Source organism: Manis pentadactyla, chromosome 9 (assembly GCF_030020395.1).
Source record: "Manis pentadactyla isolate mManPen7 chromosome 9, mManPen7.hap1, whole genome shotgun sequence".
NCBI classification, from domain to species: domain Eukaryota; kingdom Metazoa; phylum Chordata; class Mammalia; order Pholidota; family Manidae; genus Manis; species Manis pentadactyla.
The window spans coordinates 100578507-100593651 of NC_080027.1; the positions used below are offsets into that span (position 1 = coordinate 100578507).

Below are 15145 nucleotides of genomic sequence, written 5' to 3' on the forward strand. Positions count from 1 at the left end.
AATAAATCTAACCAAACAAGTGAATGACCTATACTCTGAAAACTACAAGTCACTCTTAAGAGAAATTAAAGGGGACACTAACAAATGGAAACTCATCCCATGCTCATGGCTAAGAAGAATTAGTATCGTCAAAATGGCCATCATGCCCAAAGCAATATATAGATTTGATGCAATCCCTATCAAATTACCAGCAACATTCCTCAATGAACTGGAACAAATAATTCAAAAATTCATATGGAAATACCAAAGAACACGAATAGCCAAAGCAATCCTGAGAAAGAAGAATAAAGTAGGGGGGATCTCACTCCCCAACTTCAAGCTCTACTATAAAGCCATAGTAATCAAGACAATTTGGTACTGGCACAAGAGCAGAGCCACAGACCAGTGGAACAGACTAGAGAGTCCAGACATTAACCCAAACATACATGGTCAATTAATATTTGATAAAGGAGCCATGGACATACAATGGCAAAAAGACAGTCTCTTCAACAGGTGGTGCTGGCAAAACTGGGCAGCTACATGTAGGAGAATGAAACTGGACCATTGTCTAACCCCATGTACAAAAGTAAATTCAAAATGGATCAAAGACCTGAATGTAAGTCATGAAACCATTAAACTCGTGGAAAAAAACATAGGCAAAAACGTCTTAAACATAAACATGAGTGACCTCTTCTTGAACATATCACCCTGGGCAAGGAAAACAACAGCAAAAATGAACAAGTGGGACTATATTAAGCTGAAAAGCTTCTGTACAGCAAAAGACACCATCAATAGAACAAAAAGGAACCCTACAGTATGGGAGAATATATTTGAAAATGACACATCCGATAAAGGCTTGACATCCAGAATATATAAAGAGCTCACACGCCTCAACAAACAAAAAACAAATAACCCAATTAAAAAATGGGCAGAGGAACTGAACAGACAGTTCTCCAAAAAAGAAATACAGATGGCCAACAGACACATGAAAAGATGCTCCACATCACTAATTATCAGAGAAATGCAAATTAAAACTACAATGAGGTATCACTTCACACCAGTAAGGATGGATGCCATCCAAAAGACAAACAACAACAAATGTTGGTGAGGCTGTGGAGAAAGGGGAACCCTCCTACACTGCTGGTGGGAATGTAAACTAGTTCAACCATTGTGGAAAGCAGTATGGAGGTTCATCAAAATGCTCAAAACAGACTTACCATTTGACCCAGGAATTCCACTGCTAGGAATTTACCCTAAGAACACAGCAATCAAGTTTTAGAAAGATAGATGCACCCCTATGTTTATCGCAGCACTATTTACAATAGCCAAGAATTGGAAGCAACCTAAATGTCCATCAGTAGATGAGTGGATAAAGACGATGTGGTACATATACACAATGGAATACTACTCAGCTATAAGAAGAGGGCAAATTCTACCATTTGCAGCAACACGGATGGAGATGGAGGGTATTATGCTCAGTGAAATAAGCCAAGCGGAGAAAGAGAAATACCAAATGATTTCACTCATCTGTGGAGTATAAGAACAAAGGAAAAACTGATAGAACAAAACAGCAGTGGAATCACAGAACCCAGAATGGACTAATAGGTACCAAAGGGAAAGGGACTGGGGAGGATGGGTGGGTAGGAGGGATAAGTGAGGGGGGAGAAGAAGGGGGTTATTAAGATTAGCATGCATGGGGGGGTGGGAGAAAGGGGAGGGCTGTACATCACAGAGAAGACAAGTAGTGATTCTACAACATTTTGCTATGCTGTTGGACAGTGACTGTAGAAGGGTTTGTGGGGGGGACCTGGTATAGGGGAGAGCCTAGTAAACATAATATTCTTCATGTAATTGTGGATTAATGATAACAACAAAAACAAAAAACAAAAAAAAGGGGGATTACTCCTGATAGGACAAAACTAACTGTAAATCAACGATTAATGCATGCTTTAAATATCCTTAATTTTGATCACTTAAAGGGTGTCAGATGATCGGTTATGGAGGTACACTTTTCTGATAATATTCCTTTCTCTTAAAAAAAAAAAAAAGCAGTTTCTATGTGGTGACCTCCAATGAGTTCTACACAATGTTATAAAGGGCATATCAAAGTGTGGGCAAAGGGTTTGTTTGTGTTTATACAGAGGATCAAAGCCTAATTTTGCCACCCAGAAAATGAACTGAGATACGATATGAAGAAGAACTTCCAACATCAGCACTCTCTGGAAGAGTCATACCAGAAGATGATCATCAAAAAACCTCAACAAAGATCCAGGCGATGCTGCAGTTGTAGCTGCATTCATCCCACTGGTTCCTGGACTTGCCATTGGAATGAAGAAGGAGATATCTAAGCTGGCCTGTGCATACAGTAAAACAACAGATTTGACTGGATCTATACTGTTGGAACTCAACGAAGAATTAGGAGAAGTGCAAGTTGTAGCGCTCCAAAATCTTACAACTACAGAATATCTACTGTTAAAAGAACATATGGGATGTGAACAGTTCCCAGGAATGGGCTGTTTTAATTTGTCTGATTTCTCTCAGAATGTTCAAGTACAGTTGGACAATATACACTATATCATAGACAAATTTCCACAAATGCCTAGGGTGCCTAACTGGTTTTCTTGGCTTCACTGGAGATGGCTGGTAATTACAGATCTGCTTTGGTTATGTAACTGTATTCCTATTATGTTAACATGTGTGTGCAATTTAATTAGCAGTTTAAAACCTATACATGCTTAAGTTACTCTACAAGAAAATATGTCAAAGAAATAATCAATCTTCCCTTGTTTTCTTCCATCTGCTACCTCTATAGCTTTTCTTCTTCCTTCCTAATTACAACCCTTAAATAGAATTCGTGCCTCATATCGAATTCACTGAGTATCATAATTCCTCCAAGTGGTAAAGATACCTCAAGACAAATGCTGGGCATAGAAGCCACAAGGCATAAATCTGCAAAGAAGTAAAAAGCTAACCTTTTCAAACAATATGGCTTCTCTCCCACTTACCAACTTTACATTTCCCTGTATGGCCCCGGAAGATGACTGGTTAGCCAGAGACGGGTAAGATTCCTCAAGGGAGGAACAACCTAAGACAGGCACAGTCACAGGGGGACCATCAGGTGAGAAATTGCGGATCAACAGAGGGGAGGCTTAGAACCTCACCGCCCCTGTTTTGAGAGAAATCTTCTGCATCCGTGGATGTTTTATTGCCCTTGTCTAGCTTGGATTAACACATAGTCTACAGGCACAGACCTGATCATCTACAATTGCTCTCTTACAACACTAAACTATGTTTTCTACCTTTATCTTGCATCTACCTACCACTTCAGCATTTTATTAAAAATAATAATAATAATAATAATAATAAAGGGAGAAATGTGGGATACACATATAAATCAAGTATAAAAATCAAACGAATATTCATATTTGACCTGATTGTTTATAGTTCATAATGCGTGATCAAAACCGAAAGTTTTTGTGATGACTGCCCTTGTACTGTTCACCATGTAAGAACTTATTCACTATGTAAAAATCTGTTCACCATGTAAGAACTTGTTCGTTATGCTTCAGAAGATTGGAGACTGATGAGAATTAGGCTTGGGGTGGATTAATGATTGTGCATTGAGCATTGAGTCCTCTGTACAGAATTTTATTGTTGTTAACAACCATTTGATCAATAAATATGAGAGATGCCCTCTCAAAAAAAAAAATAACATAAATTAAGAAAACATGTATTTAAGGCCAGTCAAGAAATTAATAGAAATATTATGTATAACTTCCACAATGTGTTGGAGGAGTCAGGGAGAGGATAGTGAGAAATTTATCAAGACAATAGAAAACCAGAAAGAAGAGAGAATGTTAAGGTAAATGAAATAATCCAACTATAAAGCAAAGATTACAGAATGGACAAGAATTAGCAAAATTATATGCATCATGGGTCCAATGGTATAATTCATGCATGTGCAATACACACACACACACACACATGCACCAGATACAAATATACCAAAATTTTAACTTTATCATCGGATTATGGAATTATGGATAAATATATTTTCTTTACATTTTTCAATGTTGTCTGATGTTATGCTTGAACTCAATTCATGTAAAAATCATATCAAAGAGTTATTTTTTTTAGAAAGCAACTGGTTGCATTTGAATTGAGTTAATAACATCACTTTTTCTTTCCTCAAACAAAAAAAAGAAAAACATTTCTTTCCTATATATCAGAAATCTGCAGTTGTAAACATAATAGCTACAAACAAATACAAATCAATACAAAGAGGTTTAAAGACTGGTTTTTCCTATATATCTCAGGACACGGACATTACTTCAACTTGAAGATATTGTTAATGAATTTTAAACATTTTCAAGTCAGGTTTAAGAGCTGGGGTTTGAGGGGGTGGGAGGTAGAGGATATAGGGAAGAATTTGCATGAGAACATTTTTGTCCAGTTCTGGTAACTTAGTACTTAGTGCTCTGTACATGTTGAGTTGATTTAAGTCATGTGGCAAGTGCTACAATTTCTAACCCAGAAAGGCACTGGAACAGAAGTCATCATTTAGCATGATTACATCAAGAATAGCTGCTGACAGCCAGAAGAGATCAAAAGCCGATCAGGTTGCTTAACAGACTACATGTCACTGAGCTCAGAAGCCGAGGGAGCACCCTGAGTTGCTGTGGAAATCTTGGGAACAAGTACAGAAACAAAACACAGAGGATGTTCTTATAAAATGCTAAAATGAGATTCAGTTGTCTAATCAAAATATCCAAGCCATAACATGTTATTTCTCAGTCTTTACTTAAACATAAAAATTAAGTTTCTGAGTAGAAGCAAAGTTTAGAACCAGAAGATGAGTAAATAAATGGTTATAACAATCAGCCTTTATCAAACTAATCACGCTATTTATTCTGTTTTCCTTATTATGAATATCCAACATTTATTGCTAATTACATAGAAAGTAATGAGATAAATTCTTTACATACATCATCTCATTACCTAAAACTTCTTAAAACAACTTGCTTCTGCAAAAAAAAAAAAAAAAAGACAGGCTATGTGAATCTTCTTAAATGATTACCTAACTTGACCCCGTAGAAGGAATCATTTTTAACAGTCTACATTTACTAAAGTAGACATTATTTTAAACTAATTATAATCAAAATAACATAACCTAATAATCTCCCATTTAGATCAATGTATGTATGTATCTCATTCCAAAGAGGGACATGTGGCAGTTTTATTTTATGCCTTGTAGATATGAAATGGTACATACATGCTAAATCTATCCCAGAAATTGAATATAAATTTCAGTTCATAAGATTTCCTTCCTTATGGCATAAAACATCTTATATTCCATGGAAAAACTCAAATTTTAGAAAACAAAAAAAAAGGTTTGATTAAATAATGATTTGTGTCAGTTTGTGTCACACCTAGGAGTGTGACAACCTTACAAATAGCTCTTCAAGCTATTGTAATAGCTCATTTTACAAAAACAGTAGCATAAAATTACATTATTTCATGAACTACAGCTTCATTTCCGCACCTTTACTGTAACTTCCTCAGAGGCAAATGCCATGCATCTGCTTTTAACAGAGTCCCAGGTTTCCACTACTTAGTGTACTCCAAGAGAACCTACCAGCTACTATGTGAAAAGAGAGCTTTGTGATCAAATAAATTGGGCAACTGTTGCCAACTTTTCTTTCAGAGAACACTGTGAATTTTTTTTTTTAGTTCTCTTTTATTCACTTGGTAATGTAACCCCCCATTTCTAGGGCACCAAACACACCTATGGACAAATTTGAGAAAATACTGTGCTAGGCAAATGCTATAGGTGCTAGTTGAGGGAATAGGCTCTTCCCTTATAAAAAGTGTAAACCGTTGGATTAAAATCATCACCTTCCTAACCTTCTGAGGGACAAAAATATTGCTAAGATGTTTCTTCAGTACTGAACCTTTGTAGTTACCACATTGCTGGAGAAGACAGATGTGCAAGAGGACACAGTCTTCAGAGCATTGACTGCTCATCCTTTTCAATCCCATTATCTGGTGTGTGTTAGTTCTCTTTTTAGCTCTAAGTCTTGCGAGAACTTGCCATTTTCAGGGCTACATATATATTTAATAACTACAGTAAGAAAGCGTGTAGACATGAAAAATAAATGAGGTAACATTCTGAAGTGATGCCCAGATGAACCCAAAGCAAACATAAATTCCCCAGAAATAAGATTGCTGTTCCTCTGGTTTATTAAATCACCTGAAAACTATGAAATCCTACTTTGCAAAACTGAATTGTTGATCAAAGTGGGAAGTACTTTCTAGATAATCCAGAAATGCCCCAACACCACACTGGGAAGAGAGAGAGTAGAATTTCATAAGCAAATCAAAACACCTTGCATAATTTTGAAGTATGATAAATACTATACATAAGTGGATTGGCTTTTTATTGCTTTAAGAAATCATGCTTAAGTATATAGTAATATAGTATTATATAAACATAATACAGTTTTATTTACTAATTTTTTTAAACAAGGCTGTCATTCTTGGGCTTGATTAATGAGCACCATATCTGAGGCTCTAAGGAGGAACGGAAGAGTGACAGGATTTCAGATCCCAACAGTGATGATTGTATCTTGGGTACCTGCAGCACATAACAATTGCCTAACATGCCCCAGGGCGGTAATAAATATTTACCGAGGAGACTGTCTTTTCCCATTGTATATTCTTGCTTCCTTTGTCATATATTAATTGACCATATAAACATGGGTTTGTTTCTGGTACAATGATCTCTATGTCTGTTTTTGTGCCAATACCATACTGATTTGATTACTATAGCTTTGGAGTAATTTTGAAATCAGGGAGTGATACTTTGTTCTTCTTTCTCAAGATCCCTTTGGCCATTTGGGATCTCTTGTGGTTCCATACAAATTTTAGGATTGTTTGCTCTATTTCTATGAAATGCCATTGATATTTTGATAGGGATTGCATTGAATCTGTAGATTGCTTTGGGTAATGCAGATGTTTTAAGAATATTAATCCTTCTAATCTATGAGCATGGAATATCTTTTCATTGATTTGCATCATCTCCAATTTCTTTCATCAATGTCTCATAGTGAGAGTCCAGTTCTTCACCTCCTTGGTTAAATTTGTTCCCAGTATTTTATTCTTTTTCATGCAATTCTAAATGGAATTGTTTACAAAATTTCTCTTTCAATAGTTGGTTGTTAGTATATAAAAATACAACAGATTTTTGTATATTTGTTTGGTATCCTGCAACTTTACTGAATTCATTTATCAGTTCTAATAGATTTTTTGGTGGAGTCTTCAGGGTTTTCTATATATAAAATCATATCTTCAAATAGGGACAGTTTTACTTCTTCCTTTACAATTTGGGTGCCTTTTATTTTGAATGTTTTTTAATTTAAAAATTTGGAGGATTTCAGAGTCTCTTCAAAATGATTTGGTATAAGGCTCCTTAAAAATTATACACATGTGGGTATTTTTTGCCAAGTATGTGAAAGAAGATATTTTGCTTCCAGGAAAGCTCTCAAGCCACAAAATCTTGGGCAAGTATACCAAGGGAGGATGGGGAGGGACTATTTATGTTTTAACAATGATATGATAAATGTACGAATGTTCTTGGCTATAAAGTGGAAAGAAGATGATCACGTTTGCTCCTGATGAAAGAGATTGCCATTCAAATGCCCAATACATGATTCAATGACTAACTTTCTAATACACATAGCTCTTTAAAGAATAAAAGAGTAAGATCACTGGTAAAATTTTTCTTTTGCCACATTCAAACATTTTTAGTTCTACGAGGTGATAAAAGAGTTTACTTTTTTCAAAAACACTGAAAAGCCTGTCTTCTCTCACTAAAAAAGGGTAAGTAACAAACATGAGTTTAAGATTATGCTACCTTTCAAGTCTTTCTTTAGTTTTCGGAGATCTTTCTGAAAATCTTCAAACTTCATCTGTGAAGCCTGAAACAGGTCCTGGGGTTCTGGTAGCGGAAAGACACACTGTTCTTTTCCAGCATCCTGATTAGCAAGAAACACATAATTTTTAAGAAAATCAGCATCAATATAATGAAGACCAATACAACAGCAGTAATGGCAAAAAACAACAAACACTGCCAAATCACTCAACAATAAAAAACAAAATATGACTATATGTAAAAATTGTTTACCTCATCAAAATTTCGAAGATAATAGGAAACAATGTATGACAAAAGGCTTCTGCTATTGTCCTAGGTGGAAAGACCAAAGTCATTAAAAATATATTATTAAAATTATTAAATATACAGTGTTAAATAAATTCCATTAAATCTGCATAATTGGATGGGAACATTTAGAATAAAATGTGAAATTCTATATTTCAAGTTACTTCAGTCATTATATCTAAAGAGTTTAATGGCATGGACGATCTTATTTTTACCCAGCATTCCAATCTGAGCTCCATGTGGGAACATAGCTGTTTAAGGATGGAGTCTCAGCTCTAAATATGGTCCTGTTTTCACCTGCCTTGATCAGAAAATTAGTCCATTAATTTTTATGTTTTATTACTAAAAGATATAACTACTATCTTAACCAAAATGATGAAATATTGTCAGCATTTCTATACACCTGGACTGGTGCTTATCACTCCAACATAAGTTTGAGACTTTGTTAGTATATAGATTAGGGAAATAAAAAAATTAAGTATTATTTCAAGTAAGCAGGAGCTTTAAAAATACAAATACATATTATAAATTATATGTCAGCAAACAATATCCATGCAGCTATAGATAATGCGACATGTAGTATAGTTTTATAGTTCTATAGAAAAAATGTAAAATTGTTTCATATCTAAAAGTGTTCAAAGAACAGCTTTTCATCTCCTTTCTGACACATTTAAATGCATAAATTTTTAATTTTTTTGCATTGCTCAAGATTAGTACTAGATAATCTGAATGTGGAGACCAAAGATATATTTTAAAAACAAGCCCTGTGGCACAACTACATTCCTTAGAATATTCAATCTAGCCTATCTATAAGAAACAGCAAAGTCCATTTATAATTGAGCTTGATATGATATGGTAATATATCAGTTAGAGACTTCCCTCATAGGAATATATAGTAATAATATATTACATAGTAATATAACAACAATAATTAAAGTTATCACAAAAAATAAATGATAAAACTATTTATTAGAAACAGGAGTTGCTTGTAAAATGATTTAAGTAACTTGACTTCCTTTTTCTTTCCTACCTTGTAAAACAGAAATGGTTAGCAATACCTGAATCAGTAACAATCCATGTATTAAATGCCTGCCAATAGGCATACTGAGTTAAAATTCTAAGTGATCACATTACTAGCTCCATCCACTTAGTTCTACAAATAAAACTAGAGAGTACATACAATTATATTTGTCTTATAGAGAAAGAATCACATCAGGAAGACTTTGCATAGCTCTTGTGTGCATGCAAGTAAAATTACAAAAAATGATCTTGCTTCTTGATTCATATTTCATTTTTATCTAGATTGTCTCTTAATTACTTAGGTTAATGAAATTTAACTTATTGGAATATTAAATAAGATGTATCAACAAATGCAAACAAAAAACACCAAACAATCCCTGATTCATATATAATTATGATAATCAGAATCCATTTCAGATCCATTTTTTACAAGTTAAACATTAATGCTATTTATACTACAATGCTATTTGCAAAAGTGAGTTATTTCACTCCAACTATCAGTTGGTAAAAACTATTCAAGAATAGTATGTGAATCACGTATTTAGAAGAGAGCTTTTATTTTTGAACCAATGTGATTTATCAGGTTGACATATTGGAGATTCCTATGAAAATGTGTATCATACAAATATTATAGCATTTGAACTACTATAACCATAAAAACCACAAAATTATATACTGGTGTTTCAAGGAAGGATAATTTTATTCAGTCTTGGGAGTGCCTGGCATTTTATAGAAGCCCAATGAAGGAATGTGAAATGAATGTAGGAGGAGATGTATGAATGAACAAACAAGTTTTTGACTGACAAAAAAATATAAAAAAGTATTTTTCTTATGAGGGAGATTATTTCATTGTCTAGGAAAGACAATTCTATGTATTTTCATTTCGATAAGCCAATTGCTTACTTAAACAGTATTTTAAAAACATGTCCTTCATCATACAGTTCTTTGTGGAGACTGTTCTACCACAGACACAGAATTTTATTATTTTCTAAGTTTACAATCTCAGACTTTAACTCTGACCATCATAATTGTTTCCCTCATCTTCTATTTCCATGGACACTCTCCAAATCCCTTAGATGTTAATTTTAAATGAACACACCCACAGAAGTAGGAACAAAAAAATAATGAAGCCAGCAGAAGGTCTTGGACATTCCCACAAATACCAGTATCAAGGAGAGGATAATATGTAGAAAAACAGGTTTGCCTTTAATATTTTATTTACAAACTACTTTCACTCATCTGTTTTGTTTTTAAAACATGGGCCTGTTGGTCTCCACTGCTTAACACAGAAGAGAAGAAGAAAGTAATGGATATACTCTCTAATTTACAGAAATGAATTAGTCCTCAAAGTACAAAAAGATAAATATTACCAGACACGGTAAAGATAGAATGAAAAAATCATGATTTTTATTTTACAATATCTTCTAATCAATTATTTATTAGACATAGGATTCAAAATCACTTATTTTGGGAAATATTATTATTTACAAAATCACAAATATATGATGGCCATTGCTTTTATCTAGCTCAGAACATAAACTTTTGACCCTGGAACATCAAGAAACATTTATCACAACTCGTCTTTAGTCAAACTTACTAGGAAACCAAATGTCTAATCCTCAGCGTGCCTACATACATTCACATGAAATACTTACACTGCTTTTGACATCTTTCAGCTTTGGAAGGATGTCTAATCCAAAGCCATCTGCCTGTCCCCGAGTCTTATTTCCACCATTCATGTAGTTGCCAAATGCAAGAACCAAGCCCAGAATCTGCATGACCCCTGGGCCATTTTTTAGCGTCTGTAAAACAGGAGGAAGACCATTTTCTCTCTTATTCAAAGTTTTGTTTGAATTATCTTAAGACAGTGGCAGATGTTGATATTATACAAGTCATGTGGGGTTGCATCCCAACTTCATCGTTGCTCATGATTAGGTATGTGTCCTATGGGGCAGTGTGTCCAAAAGTGGGCTTTAAGAAGTTGTACCTCCAACAAGCATTCAGGTGTGTTTTGTAAGCTGACAGATAACCAGAGAGACCATTTCTATGATGCAAGCAACACAAATAAGGCTGTAAAATGAGAAGTACGACAAAAAGTTGTCACTGCCATCATTCTAATTGTACATATCTCTGGTGCAATGCAAACTGGCATAAACTGTGGGAAACGAAAAAGCCGTTTTGAAGATTCACCTCCAAATTCAGATTCCTCCGTGAAAAGTTCACACTCACTACGTCCAAAACACAAAGCTTAACTTGAATTTGCATCACTTCCTCTGAAAATGTGTCTTTAATCACATCTTAATACTTTTCACAATGATTTACCACAACCACAACAAATGGTACTATTGATTTTTGACAAATTGTCTGAAACGTTAATATTAGTAATTTCTGCCAGCATTTATTCTTTGTGCGGAGCAGCACATTCGTCTTGTTGAGTCATACAGCTGTCCCTACATCATTTGGTTTGAATCATTAACAATTTGTTGAAGGGCCCTTCCAGAAACGAAGGCAAGTAAATAAAATGTCTTCAAAATTCTCTCAGTTGGATGTCTGATGTTTGAGAGGACCATGAAAAGTGAAGATTTTCGTTTGGCAAAAGCAGAAGGGACAAAAACCTCCAGAAGTGGGCCCGTGATGGCTGAGCTCCAGCACGGCTTTCTGAACATGTGCTTTGATCTTTAAGTTCTATCATACTATGTTCTCTTCTGTGGGAGCGCTAGCCTCCAACTCTTATGCACACTCAGAGTAAATAAAAGAAACTTTTTTTTTCACTACTGAAAAAAAATACTATGTTTCACTACTGTGTTTCACTTCTGAACACAATAAAATGTCAGAACCCAAGCTTCAGCTCCCAGCAGACCAGACCCACCTCACACAACTTCTGTAGCAATTCCAGTTTGCGCCGAATTGAGCAAATGCTTTCTGAAAACGTGGACTGGAACAGGATGCAAAAGACTCGCTCTGAAAAGTTGGGGATTAGTGACAGTTCATAAAGGAACCTAAGGAAATAAAGCCAAGTTAAGAGGAAAATATAATTCATACAAACAGATGCTTATCCTTATAGCATTCACAATAATTATGCATAGAAGACACTGCACTTTCCAAATGGAAAGGGAGTGCCCCTGGCCTGGGTGCCCTCGGCAGGGTCCTAAGTGCACTTACTGCTCAGGTTTGTCCAGAGACTTGGCGTTTTCCTTGTCTTTTGAGGACCGGCCATGCTTTTCAATTTTTTCCAGTTCATCTGACTGTGCTCTCTGGAAAAACACATGCCAAGCAATCTTTCAAAATCTGGTGGATTGAATCCCTTAGATAATGATGATCTGAATACAGCACAACTCTATATATTTTCATATTCCTTACCATCTGGTTGCAGTAAAGCTTGACTGAATTCATGAGGCATTTTAAAGTGTAAATATGTTTAATGTAAACCAGATTACCTTCCAACCTTCCAAATAATGTTATTGACTATTAGTGATCTGCAAAACATTTATTTATTCAAGCAGGTTTTAAAACAATATAGTTTTCCTTTCTTGTTTTGGGCTGTTTTTAATACTCTTAGAATGCAAGAATTTTATTTTAAAGTGGTATTTCTTATTCAGAAATTAATCAAGTTAAATTTGGAAGTCATTTGATCCTAAAGTTATAAGACTTTAAAAGGAAAAAAATTATTTATTACAATCATTGCATATGGTTACTTTTTTTTGGGAAAAGAAAAATACAATTATTAAGTCATGAAGCAAAAATAAAAGGTTTTGATTCTTGCACTTTTTGATACAAAAATGACTCCAGGTTTCTTTTCTTCCAAAGTACCTACTTTCACCCTTTATTCTCAAGCTAAAAAATCTGCCATCCTAAATTTGTTTCTTTAGTGGAGAGGATCTTTTGCTTTTTTAGCCCAAGGTAGAAGATTTTATAGATTTAGAAAAGTACAAATCTATTCTTTATGGAGAATTTGGATAATTTTTATTTGTAATCTTGTCTTTATTTTACAATTCACAAAGATGTGCAAAACAGCCAAGTACTACATTTTCTAAATGCTTTCAGAAGTGTGAGTAGACCACCACATCTTGAGTTTGAGTTTAGTCCTTAGAACTTAAAACCTTCAATGCTATTTTTTGTTTAAACAGAAAAGCAGCTCAACCAAGAACTGTTATGTAAGAACCTGATAGATTCCTAAAGTCTAAAGATTTCATCTAAACAAAGCTATGCTCTGTTTTGTATTCACTGACTGTTTTGAAATGCAGGTTTTCGATTGATGGGATTAACTAGCAAAGACTAGTTTCTCAAAGGAAGCTTCTTTTAACAGGGGAAGATGTGATGACAGGTCAGTAGGTCTTGGAGGCTTGATAAATTTTGCTTCTGGAATGGAATGCAACAAAAGGATCCGAAGTAAAGGAAGTATATTTAGTGCAAATATCTCAAGCAACCCCCCAAAATTTAGAACTTTCTTCTACAGTTGCAACTGCAGAGTAAATTTACTTTTTTTCTCCAGTTTATTTTGGCCTTGCCCAAGAATCTGGGGGGAGTAAACACCACCTCATTTACTTATAGTTTCCACCTGTAAGAGTTAGCCCCACAAATACTATCCTAATATGTCAGAAAGCCAAATACCAGGATGGCCTTTAGTAATGAGCACACCCATCTTTTTGGCCAGTGAGTGACCTGGGTAATATTATAAAGGAACATTAAAGTTAAGAATACTGATAAGGCAAGGGTTGGCTTATATAAAAGCTTCCTATCACTATAATCTATTCTTTTAAAGGAATGAGAGCATCTACAGGAGAATTAAGTCTACTATGTCAAGCCCAACCACATTCAATACCCAAAACCTTACCAGTACAAAAAAAAAAAAAAATCCAACTACTACAATCTGATGAGGTAATTATGTTTATTGGTTTATTTTTTGTGTTGTGAACCTATGATACCTTGACAGACTCAACCTAGTTGGGTGCTAGATGTATGACTAGAGCCTGCTCCGTAGACCTAGGAAATCTCCCTGGATCTTAAACACACACACACACACACACACACACACACACACACACACACACACACACACACACACAATCAACCACAAGAGAGAAAAGAGGCCAAGGGGAATCACAATACTAATTATAGACACAAGGATAAAATTCCTCAATGTCTTAAGAACACAGCAACTTTCTAGCAGTACTATAGAGTCATCCCCAAATTATTTGGTACATATGAATTACTAATCGCATACTCTTTCTACTTAAACTCTCTTGGATCATTCCTACTGACTTTAGAAAGAAAGCAGCCCTGGCCCAACAGTGCTGGTTTACAGCTAGTAGAGGGAGACTAACTGCCATTCTATCTACATCCCATATGATCCATCCCCACACTGAGAGGCACAGAACTTTCAAATTCTGTTGTATGTCATCTTATGCTATTAAAAGTAAAATCAATTTTTAAAAATGTCACTACCTATCTTACCAGAAAAGTCCCGAAATATAGAGAAGCTGTCAAGCTAATGGTGGCAGATAAAAGATTTCCAAAATTCAAATGTTTGCTTCAGAGCTTGAATTTTATCTTTGGCAGAAAATACTGTTGGCCATTTTCTTTAAAGTGTTCATTTGTTCATTTTCAGGAAAATGTCTACCAAATATCAAGGCATTAATAACCACAGTTTGGCAGTCAGATTTTCAAACTGAAAAGGGGTTCAGTGAAAAAGGGGCTAGTTTCATTCACAACTTTAACGATCACAAAGAGCTTTTTTATTAAAATAACTACTGTACTGTGTTATGCTCAGAAATGCTTTATACGTATACTTTCCTTTTTGTCATACAATATTAAAAAGACATATGCTCAAGAGTTGAGTTTTTAAAAGAAAAAAAAGAGAAAAACTCCTGTTTTAATAAAATTGGTAATTCTCACTGTTTACCAAAGATACTCTTAAATGAAGCTGGCTTT

The 15145-nt window shown here is 34.8% G+C and overlaps 1 protein-coding gene across 2 annotated transcripts in view; it reads right to left on the reverse strand.

The window, feature by feature from the left end:
* Nucleotides 1–15145, reverse strand: part of FMN2 (formin 2) — a 326516-nt gene that overhangs the window by 112674 nt on the left and 198697 nt on the right. For both annotated transcript variants that reach the window (XM_036918446.2, XM_057507879.1), the window contains exons 9-13: nucleotides 12377–12468; nucleotides 12084–12213; nucleotides 10870–11016; nucleotides 8162–8221; nucleotides 7892–8012 (exon numbers count right to left, since the gene is read on the reverse strand). In XM_036918446.2, the coding sequence (XP_036774341.2) occupies nucleotides 7892–8012; nucleotides 8162–8221; nucleotides 10870–11016; nucleotides 12084–12213; nucleotides 12377–12468 (550 nt within the window). The remainder of the gene's footprint in view (nucleotides 1–7891; nucleotides 8013–8161; nucleotides 8222–10869; nucleotides 11017–12083; nucleotides 12214–12376; nucleotides 12469–15145) is intronic.